An 11,718-nucleotide genomic window follows, 5' to 3' on the forward strand; every position below is an offset into this window, starting at 1 on the left:
TTCTAGAACTATTAGATCGATCTTGAATGCAAACAGGCCCTGTATTAAAGTAGGATGTCTAGAACACACCTTAGTATATACTTTTAATCCCAAACAATGTAGGTAAAGTTATCTGGTAGAAGGAAGTTAACATGTTTAAAAATGACTTATAATTGAGAGGCAAGGAGAGTGATGAATCAGAGATAGATTTGACAGAAAGAATCAGAGATAGGATTTGCCTAACTCCCATGAAAAGAAACAGAAAAAGTCTAGTTATGAGCAGGCAGAAAAAAAGGAAGAGACTTTCTTAATGAGGACAGTGTTAAGACTGTCAGGAGCCATCATACAACAAGCTAATAACTAGCAGGTGATCTTCCTGACATGGTCTGCTTCAGATTCTAATTTGCTGTATAGGCAATGCCCAAGAGAATTCATTCAGGAAAGATTCCTGCTCTTAATATGCTTTTCATGTTATTATTAAACATATATAAAAATCACTAGGCATTAGCCCACCCATTTTGAGCAGTTCTCTACAGATTTACGAAGATGTACTTTCTTGTACTGATGCTATATAAACATATATAAACAAATAGATGACTTAATTTTTTATTAATCATTCCAATTGTTTACATCTCAAATGATATCCCATTTTGTGGTTACCCCTCCACAAACCCCCATCCCACATTCACCCTCTCCCCCATCCCCTTTGCCTCTATGAGGTTGCACCAACACCCACCCACCCTTTCCCAACCCACTGCTCCATTTTCCCCCTATGCTGGGGCATCAAACCTCCACAGGATTAAGGGCCTCCCCTCCCATTGTTGTCAGGCAAGGTCATCCTCTACTATATATGTATCTGGAGTCATGGATCCCTCACTGTACATTGCTTGGTTGGTGGTCTAGTCTCTGGGAGCACTGGGTGATACAGCCAGCTGATGTTCTTCCTATGAGGTTGCAATACCCTTAACTCCTCCAGTTCTTCTGCTAGCTCCCCCACGGAGTTCCTGAGCTCAGTCTGATGGTTGACTCCAAGCATCCAAATCTGCATTGGTCAGTTGCTGCCTAGACCTCTCAAGGAGCAACCACACCAGGTTTTGTCAGCAAGCCCTATGGAACACAACAACTCTGTAAAGTTTGATTTCTGCAGACAGGATTGCTTGCCAGGTGGGGCAGTCCCAGGATGGCTCTTCCTTCAGTCTCTGCTCCATTTTTTGTCCCTTTTTTCCTTTGGATAGGAACATTTCTGGGTTAAAAAACTTTGCAATGGGTGGGTGGTCTCTATAGGTTCTAGCTCCCTTGTCTCTGTGCATTTCAGCTAGAGTCATCCTGTTGTGTCCTAGGAGACTCTCTTTTCCCCGGTGTCTGGGATCCTCTAGTAGCTATCCCTACTTCCTTCTTAACTCTTTATAATAATCCTATAATAATTTCTAAAATTATATCAGTTATTTTTAAGCTCCTTTATAGTGGGACTGCTTTTTGATAGTCAAAACTGCAATGAAAACTCTGCCAGTCTCCCATGTGTCTGTCACAAGTTAATTGTGTCTAAACAGAAACCAGACTTTATACTACTCAGAGCACATTCTAAGAAGTTGTAAAACAATTAACCAAATGTCATAAAAAGGAAACTAATATATTATATGTGCTAGGACAAAAGATAAAATATTGACTGGGTTTATCTATACAAAACTTCACTAATAACTTAGTTATGATTTTTAACTTAGTTATGGTTTGAACCTGTGGAACACTGGCAGGTGATGGATGTTTAGCCAGATAGTTACTCCTAACGGACATACATATATACATTCTCTGTTGTAAACTTGTATTTCAATTTATGATTTGATTTCATTTCACATGTGATCATGTATTCTGAAAGATGTATAAGTACTGAGAACAAAGAGATGAGAAAAAATTTTCCCTTGCCCATGCTTAGGATCAGTTTGCTTTCCCCCTTTTTCTTAGATAGCTTTAATAGGAAAAGTTTTGCCACTTAGTAATGAATGCTATAATCACGTTTCTTTTTTATATTAGATATAATCTTTATTTAGATTTCAAATGTTGTCCCCTTTCCTGGTTTCCTCCCAAAATCCCATAGCCCATCCCCCCTCCCCCTGCTCACTAATTCACCCACTCCCACTTCTTTGTCCTGGCATTCCCCTATACTGGGACATCTAGCCTTCATAGGACCAAGGGCCTCTCCTCTCTTTGATGTCCAACAAGGCCATCCTCTGCTGTATATGCTTCTGATGCCATGGCTTTCTCCATGTGTACTCTTTGTTTGATGGTTTAGCCCTTGGGAGCTCTGGGGGGTATTGAATGGTTCATATTGTTTCTCCTCCTATGGTGCTGAAAAACCCTTCAGCTCCTTGGGTCCTTTCCCTAGCTTCTCCATTGGGGACCCTGTGCTCAGTTCAATAGTTGGCTGAGAATGTGCCCCTCTATATTTGTCATGCACTGGCAGAGCCTCACAGGTGACAGCTATCACTTTTCAAAGTGTCCCTTTTTATTCCTGTGACTTCCAACTAGCAGGCTGAAAGTTAGAGCTGTGTAGTTCCTGCTGAAATAGAATAGTCACATTACTTAATCCCCCAGCTATTAGGCTACAGGTGTCAATCACCTGAGCTAACAGCTTTATACCCTCAGAAAGAGCAAGGAAGTTTTTAGGATTTCAGAAGTTATCTTCAGCATTTCAGTACAACCAGGGAGCTAGAAAATCTGAAGACCTTCAGACTTTAAAGTGACACAAGAGTCTTACTCTGTCCCCTGTCACTACCTTCTCCAGGCAAGGAGGCTACTGGCATCAGACAGGTTACAAAAAGAACAGGATAATCACGGGTAAAGACAGAATGAGCCAGAGAATGAGAAGGAGTCAAAAGATTAGAACAGATTGGTAGAGTTAGTTCATGGCCAAGCAGAACAATTCAGTCAGAAACTGAGAGAAACCAGTTTGAATCAGTCAGCCTGGACATGAGTTTTAGCCAGAATATTTGCATAGAACCAGTTAGCCAGAGTTCAGGAAATAAAACAACAACAACAACAACAACAACAACAACAAAAAGGGGTAAGCTTATTGAATAGTTGGCCTTGGAGATGACAATTATATCAAAAGTATCAAAGTTACTTTTACACTGATACTTAAGAGGGAAGGAAAACTAATACCACAATTCAAAGAATCAAGAGAAAATCAACCTTTCACTACATTACTTGTTCTGGTTTTGTCTTCAACAGTTCATGTTATGCTTTCACATGTTAATGAGTTTTAATTTGCTCATTACAAATGCTAACCTCTTCTTGAAGTATCTTCATGGACAAACTTAGAAATAAAAAATTGCCAGCTATGTTGACATTGCATATTCCACTTGGCACATAAAATTAATTAATACATCGAGTAATTTCAGAAATTAACCACTATTGTGGTTGTTAGAAGTACAGTGAAAAGTAATGGCAAGCACATCTGCTATAGACATAGAAATACATAAGACCTTACGATAGCCAAGGGCTTGAAGAGATACCTCAGTAGTGAAGAGCACTTACTTCTTTTATCTAGGAGCTGGGTTAGAGACTTAGTACCAAATAATTGGTCAGAGAATCTGCCATCATCTTTCTTCTAGCCTCAACCATACTAGATATGTACATGGTGCTCTTACATACACACAGACAAGACACTCATTTGCATAAAGCAGAATACATAAATTTTAAAAAGGTTTCCTAGAATATCACATTTTTGCTTCACCCATTAAATGTAATAAACAGGAAAGTAGAAAGCCAAAAGATAGATTCTTTCATCTCTATAGAAGCTGCAAAGTAATGACACCGGAGCTACATATGCAGTCAATATTATCTTTTAAAAACCTTAATATAGTGTAATTTTATCTCTCTGTCTCTGTCTCTCTGTCTCCCTCCATCTCTCTGTCTCTCTCTGTCTCTCTGTCTTTCTCTCTTTCTCTCTCTCTCTCTTCCTCTGCCTGTGTTTGTGTTTTCATGTTTGTGTTCATGTGTGAGTAATGGTAAAACTGCTTCATGATATTAATGTGGAAGTCAAAGAACCTCTGGTCTGTGTGTTTGTTACCTTCCACCTTGTTTGAGATAAAATTTCTTACTGTTAGTCAGCTTACTGTTGCCATGTTAGCTGGCCAATGAGTTTCTGGGATTTTTCTATCTCAGATTCCCACCTTACCACAGAAATCCTGGAACTCAAAGCCAGAAAATTAAGCTTGTATGGAGTGCTTTATTCACTAAAGCATCTCCTAGAAGTAAATCTATTTATAATCTATGTATCTATCTATCTATGTATCTATCTATCTATCTAATCTATTATCTATAAGTATCATTTATCTATATCTATCATCTATTTTTTACCTATCTTTCATTGTGCTTATATTGCTAGAGAGCACTAGCATGCAACTAGTGAATGAAAGCACTTTTCTCATCAAGAGTATGATAAAAAATATATTTATTTCAAAGATTTAAAGTCAAGAAATTCCTTTCTTGAACTGCATTAGAGGTAGCAAGTAGCATTTTTCAAGAGCTTTTCTCAGAGCATTCTTTACCTCCTGGTTCCTTAAGCTATAGATCATGGGATTGAGCATGGGGATGACGATTGTGTAGAATACTGAGGCCATTTTGTCTGTGTCGAGAGAATGGCTTGATTTTGGCTGCAGATACATGAAAATGAGTGTCCCATAGAAGATAGTCACAGCAGTCAGATGAGAAGCGCATGTTGAGAAGGCTTTGCACCTCCCTTCGGTGGACTGAATTCTTAAGATAGCAGCCACAATGTATAAGTAAGAAATCAAAACAGTGGTCAAAGAACTAATCATGTTGAATCCAGCAAAAATGAATATTAAAATCTCCTTGAGGCTGGTGTCTGAGCAGGCAAGAGCCATCAAAGGGACATCATCACAGTAAAAGTGATTGATGATATTGGGGCCACAGTAAATCAATTTGAAAGTAACTACTGTGTGGAGCAAAGCAACAGCAAAGCTGTAAAAATAAGGGCCCATAACAAGGCGTAGGCATACCTTCTGGGACATGACCACCATGTACAGAAGAGGATTGCAAATGGCTACATAGCGGTCATAAGCCATTACTGCAAGAAGAAACATCTCTGAAATCAAAAAGTTCAGGAAAAAACCAAGTTGGGTTGCACAGGCATAGAAAGATATAGACCTTCTGTTACTGAGGAGAGTCTCCAGGAACTTGGGAGCTACTGAAGAGGAATAACAAAGGTCTACAAAGGCCAGATTACTGAGGAAAAAATACATGGGTGTGTGAAGTCTAGAATCCATCCTGATTAGTGAAATCATTCCTACATTTCCCACTAAAGTCAGACTGTAGACGACTAGAATGAGCAGGAAGAGAATGATTTCTAACTCTCTATGGACTGCAAACCCCAAGAGAATGAATTCTGTAACACTAGTCACATTCCTTTCAGCCATTTCATCATGTCTTAGTAGCTGCAAAATAAAAATGAAATAAGATAAGACTAACAAAAGTTATTGGTGGGGCAAAGGCATTGTAATCCAATACAACTCTTATATGTTATAGTTTATGAGTTGATGTCAGTACAGTAGCCTAGCAAGTACATAAAAATTTAACTCCTCCAGTAGATTCTAATTTTCTAAAGCAAGCAATTAAAGTCAAATATTAGAAACAGAAAGAAACCTACTTTCTGTTTTTTGTTCATTATGACTGTGGTTTTGTTCAATAGTTGTTGATTATTTGCCTAGCATACAGTACCAAAAACAGAAAGAATACTACCACCTGACCCACAATAATATTGCCTAGAATATTTTCTAAAATATTCTAGGCAATATAGAAACTTTTCTAAAAGTTTTGTGTGGATAAACTGAAAATTTATCATTTTAATTTATATTCCTTTTTAACCTAAATTTAATACTATTAAATACTTAATGTACAACTTTATTTTACTGAATGTATTACTTTATTTTACTCAATAATTCAAAATTCAATAATAATAATAATTATAATAATTCAAAACCTAGATACCAACCATATATATTTACTACTATTTTCGTACATGCACACACACAAACATACATATACACAGACACACACACACATATATGCAGATATATGTATATGCAGATATATGTATGTATATATGTATATATGTGTATACATAGCAATATCTATCATGTATATATATCATGTTTCTGTCTGTCTGTGCATCAACTATTCATTCATCTACTCATCTACCTATGCTACCACAAATTTTCTCTCTCAACCATCTAATTTGTAATTGGCAGAACCAAAGCCCATTTTGAAAGAATGTTTTTAGAATGAAGCTTGTGAACTCACCTGGTATTTAAAGAAATGTTAATAACTCAGATTCATATTTCATATGTCAAATGGAAGAGAGAAATCAGAAAAAGTGAATACTGATCCACTTTCTGATATGGGAATGCAGAGACTGAACTACCATTTCCAGTCCTCTGCCACAAACTTCTTTTTAGATTCTGTGAAGGAAACAAACAGGACTTTGCTGACACATCCTACTGTCCTTTAAAAGTTTACCAAGATGAGACTTATTTTTCTTCCTACTGTGTGCATAGTAAAAGGAAAAGTTATAAAACACATAGAATCTCTTCAAATTACATATGATGTTTGAATTTCACATCTTGAAAAGATTGTTCTCATTTTTGTGTATTATCTCCATCCACAAGTCTATATTTGATTTGTACTTTATTTTAATTCATTCAGTTTTTTCCTACAATAAAAATAATTATTTTTAGTCAAACAAATATTCTTTCTTGCACAAGAACTGGCTATTTTATTAATCATTTTTCTCTCTACTATTTTCAAGAACCAAGGAGCTATTGAAGGAATACTTACTTTGTTCTTAGGATTATTGACATATTATATGTGTGGACATCATCTTTGTGTAATTTCAGCAGAGTTGGACAAGTTCATAGACTTTTTGGTAGGAAAATTAATAGAAAACTTGAAGAAGACTTCTATTGCAAACAATCAGCAGAATGTCTCTTATCTGATTATCTCAGCTTAAATGCGGCAATTCTCTAAAAGTCTATTTTCTAAGTTAGTGAGTGAGGATAGTGTATATATGTTACTGGGATGTTTCTTATTCAGTGTTATTTCCTAGAATTCTTTGCACAGTAGTCTCCAAGGTCACTGGCTCTCCTGGGTCTAACTAGCATTTGGAAACTCTAAGGAGGAAATGATGGCCTCTGAAGGCAAAGGCATTATGAGATCATATTTGAATTAAAATTATCTCACTACCATAGAGTAACAACATTTGCTTATATGTATGAATTATAATCTGTGCAAACAGTATAACACTAGGTTTGAATAAGATATCCCTTTGTATGTAGCAAGTTTGTGTTCTTTCTTTGTATCTTATTTTGTTTCCAGCCTACTTGGAAGGTTTTGGAAATGAATCACTTCTTAGCTCTTAACTTTGTGCTTTTCATTTATGAATTAGAGATTTTTAAATAGAAAAAGCATAAAGTAAAAATTATAAGAAAATATCTTTACTTACTTTATGCATAGCTATTTTAAAATAATTATCCTAAAATATTCTTTGAGAACTTCATACACTAGTACTATAGTTATGTCATTTCCACTCATTTAACCCATTTTACACTTTTTCATGAAATCTGCCTCACAAATCCATGGCCTACTTAATTTTTTATTACATTTATATGCATATGTATATAAGCAAACATGTACATACAGTTAAGCATTTACTTTTAAAAATTGACATTCCTCATAAGTGGAGTGTGATCAAGGCAAGCTCAAAGTAGCTGTTGAAATAATTTTTTTCTACTAGGGAATTGAAAAATTTATCTGTTTTATTCATTCACAATAGGAATTTAGACAAGTTTTATAGAATAAATGAATTTAATAAAACCAACTATACATATGTATCTCAAAGCAATTAATTAAATGACTGGGGGTCAGATTTTAAAAACACAAGTAAGAGTTCATGGGAAGGTTTGGAATGAGGAAAGGAAAGTGGGAAAGATGTAGTTAAATTATAATCCCATAAAAGCAACTAAAAGTAATCTAGTTTCTATATAAGGTTAACAAGCTTATAATTTTAAAAACAATAATAGATATGAGATAGTTTGCTGTATTTTTGATTTTCAAAAGAAAAAATCTTTTTTATATATAAAAAATCTATATATATATATTTGCATGTTTATACTCATAAAACAAACCATCTACTCCTTCTAACTACTTTTTAAGTTAAGGGAAGCTTGGGTTTTGGTACTATTTATTTTGATTTTTTATTGTTTATTTAATTTATTTACTTTTCAAATGTTATCCCCTTCCTCGTTTCCCTTCATTAACCCACCCATCTCATCCCCCTCCCCCCTGCTTCTATGCTGGTGTTCCCTCACCCACCCACCCACTCCTGCCTCACTGCCCTTGCATTCCCCTACACTGGGGCATCACGCCTTGGCAGGACCAAGGGCCTCCCTTCTCACTGTTGCTAGATAAAGCTATTTTCTGCTACATTTGCAGCTGGAGCCATGGGCCTTTCCATGTGTACTCTTTGGTTTGTAGTTTAGTCCTTGGGAGATCTGGTGGGGGCGGAATTCTGGTTCAGGCGGAATTCTGGATCATTGACATTGTTTTTCTTCCTATGGGGTTGCAAACCCCTTCAGCTCCTTCAGTCCTTCCCCTAACTCCTCCATTGGGGACCCTGTGCTCAGTCTGATGGTTGGATAGTTTGTTGCAAGCATGGTCATTTGTACTGGTCAGTCTCTGGCACAGCCTCTCAGGAGACAGATGTATAAGCGCCTGTCAGCAAATGCTTCTTGGTATCAGCAATAGTGTTTGGGTTTGCTGTCTATATATAGGATGAATTCCTAGGTGAGGCACTCTCTAGACAGCCTTTCCTTCAGTCTCTGCTTCACTCTTTGTCCCTGTATTTCCTTTAGATGGGAGGAACTATGGATTAAAATTTTGGAGATGGGTAGATGGCCCGATCTCTGAACTGGGGGCTATGCCTAACCTCTGGATATGGTCTCTACAGGTTCTTTCTCCACTTTGCTGTGTATTTCACCTAATGTCATTACATGTTGGGTCTTGGGAGCTTCTTAACCACTAAATAAAGTATGAGAATTTTCTTGTACTCTTTAGACTAAATGATAAAATCCAATTCCCTAAAACAGAAAGAAACAATAATTTCCACACTCTATGATGCATGGAAAGACTCCAGATACATATATTAAATAAAATCTCTATGAATCCCTGGATTTTAATTTTTTATCTCATGGATTGTCACAGTCGTCCTGGTTGTTCAGTTCTGTTGTCAGAAGCTCTTCACTGCTCTCAGCAGTAAATTTTGAAGAACCAGAGCCTAAAGTAGTTTTGTCATCCCCTATTTACTTTATAGCTAGGCATGTTGTTTTTAATCACTAATTAAAATTATGACACTTAAATTCTTTTTATGGTATTTATTATATTTTTGTTATTTAGAAAATATTTAAAATTCAACTGTCTTTTGGTTAATATTCTTTCCATCCTCCAAGTCCTTGTGGATCCTCTTCCCACCAATGTGTAAAAGCAGACAAAAAACTGTGGAGTACATTATAAATTGGTCAGCTACTGTTTTTAGGGTTTTTATTACTGCACAAATATCATAACTAAGAAGCAATTTGGAGTAGGAATGGGTTTATTCAGCTTGCACTTCCACAGTGCTGTTCATCACCAAATGAAATCAAGACTGGAACTCAAGCAGGTCAGGAAGCAGGAGCTGATGCAGGGGTCATGGAGAGGTGTTCCTTACTGGCTTGCTTCCTCTGCCTTGCTCAGCTTACTTTCCTATAGAACCCAAGACTACCAACCCAGTAATGGTACTACCTACAATGGGTACCTCTCCCCTTGATCACTAATTGAGAAAATGCCTTACAGTTGGATCTCATGGAGGCATTTCCTCAACTGAAGCTCCTTTCTCTGTGATAACTCCAGCCTGTTTCAAGTTGACACCCAAAGCCAGCCAGTACAGCTACTCTTGAACAGGAAGACTGTCTTGGAATGTTGACATGTTCAATGTCACTCTATTGGAGAAAACTGGCCTTCCTATCCCAGGAGGTATAAGTGGCCCTTCAGTTGTTAACCTTTATCCTAGTAGTTATGTTTCCATTCATGCATGGATGTACTCATTCATTCATCCATTCCCTTTAAAAATATGACAAAATAAACTTCGGAACACTCATTCCTAATAGGATTTCTCTATCAAATTCTTCCCTCAAACCTCAGGGAGCCCCCATAGAAGAGGAAGCAGAAAGAATATAAGAGGCAGAGGATATGGAGGGCATCAAGAAATTAGAAGTTTCAAATATTGTCCTATGTCCTTGAGACAGAGTAGGGAGTAAATATAGATAAAAACCCACGATTTTAAGCAGTATGTTATGGTGGGGTAGTGTGATATAAACACAGAGAAAAATATTTTCCAAAACTATATTCCACTATGAAGAAAATCTATGACTATATGAGAAGTTGTAGCATAGGAACCTGGTCTAAAATGGAAATAGTCATTATTTTATTGAAATTACATATAAGGAAAGATTCAAAGAAAACGTAAATACTATCTAATTCTAGTCAAGTATAAATAGTATTAAATACTATAATTGAACACTATATAATACTAATATAGGTAGATAGCATTTAATACTATCTAGTACTAGTATAAACATAGTGAATTTCTCTATTTTCTTCATGGGTCCATTTATAGGGTTTTTATTCACCATTTTCAGCTGTGTTGTTAAGATTATTACAGAATTAACTTATCTTACCAGAAGACAAGATATTTTCTTATATTATGTATTCTTGAAAAATATAGTGAAAATCATTCATATTTTATAATGCATATATTTCATAAATTATACATATACATTACATATCTATGGACATTTGTATCTGTACACATACATTTAAAATATATATTTAAAAAGAAAAGCCACTAGTCATTTCGCTTTAATTACATTATATTTGTGATTTAGTTTGGAGGTAGAATTGACTTCTTTGAATTCTATTTATGAAATTAAAATGTCCTATATGAACTTTATCAAGCACTTATATTTTGTAGAAGTTTTCTAAATCTTTTCATTTCATGTCAGTATATGTATGTGTGGTGTTTATGAGAGTATGTACATGTTTCATACATGTGCACTTTATACGAACATGTGTGTGCATTTTTGTATAGAACCCAGAAGTTGATATCCAGTGCCTTCTTCAATTATTCTCCACATTATTTACTAAAGCAGGCTCTTTCCAAACTCACACGTTTAGCTACTCTTGCTGGCATGGTACCAATTGTCTTTGCCTGATCAGTTCCGAGGATATAGTGTCACCGTGACCATTGAACTTTATATAAGTGTTAAGGATTTGAAGATTTGAACTTAGAACCTTATGCTATGCAGTAAGCACTTCAGTCACTTAGTCTTTCCCTAGAACCTGCTCTTTCCTTTTTTTGTGTCACAGTCAGTAGAATTTTGTGATTAACTGTGACATGTGATTAAACCATTAAATATAGGTGCATTTATTTGTATACATGAATATTTGTAACTGACCTCATTAATACCACATCATGGTTTAAACATTTTCCATAGGTCCTTCTTGTAAAATCTTCAGTAATAATAGGAATCTCTCTTCTTGCTAATACTTTAGACTTTCATCTCTTTACTTTGATTTTTTTGCTAGCTTTCTCTACCTTCTATATTTCCCATTATCTGTCACCCTACCAAAGAT

The 11,718-nt window shown here is 35.9% G+C and overlaps 1 protein-coding gene across 1 annotated transcript; it reads right to left on the reverse strand.

Moving 5' to 3' along the window:
- Window positions 1–4,448: 4,448 nt before the first annotated feature.
- Window positions 4,449–5,414, reverse strand: LOC127684261 (olfactory receptor 1038-like). The gene has a single exon (XM_052181216.1). The coding sequence runs from the start codon at window positions 5,412–5,414 to the stop codon at window positions 4,449–4,451; it is 966 nt and encodes a 321-aa protein (XP_052037176.1).
- Between the last annotated feature and the right edge of the window lie 6,304 nt (window positions 5,415–11,718).

This window comes from Apodemus sylvaticus, chromosome 5 (assembly GCF_947179515.1).
Source record: "Apodemus sylvaticus chromosome 5, mApoSyl1.1, whole genome shotgun sequence".
Classification (NCBI taxonomy): domain Eukaryota; kingdom Metazoa; phylum Chordata; class Mammalia; order Rodentia; family Muridae; genus Apodemus; species Apodemus sylvaticus.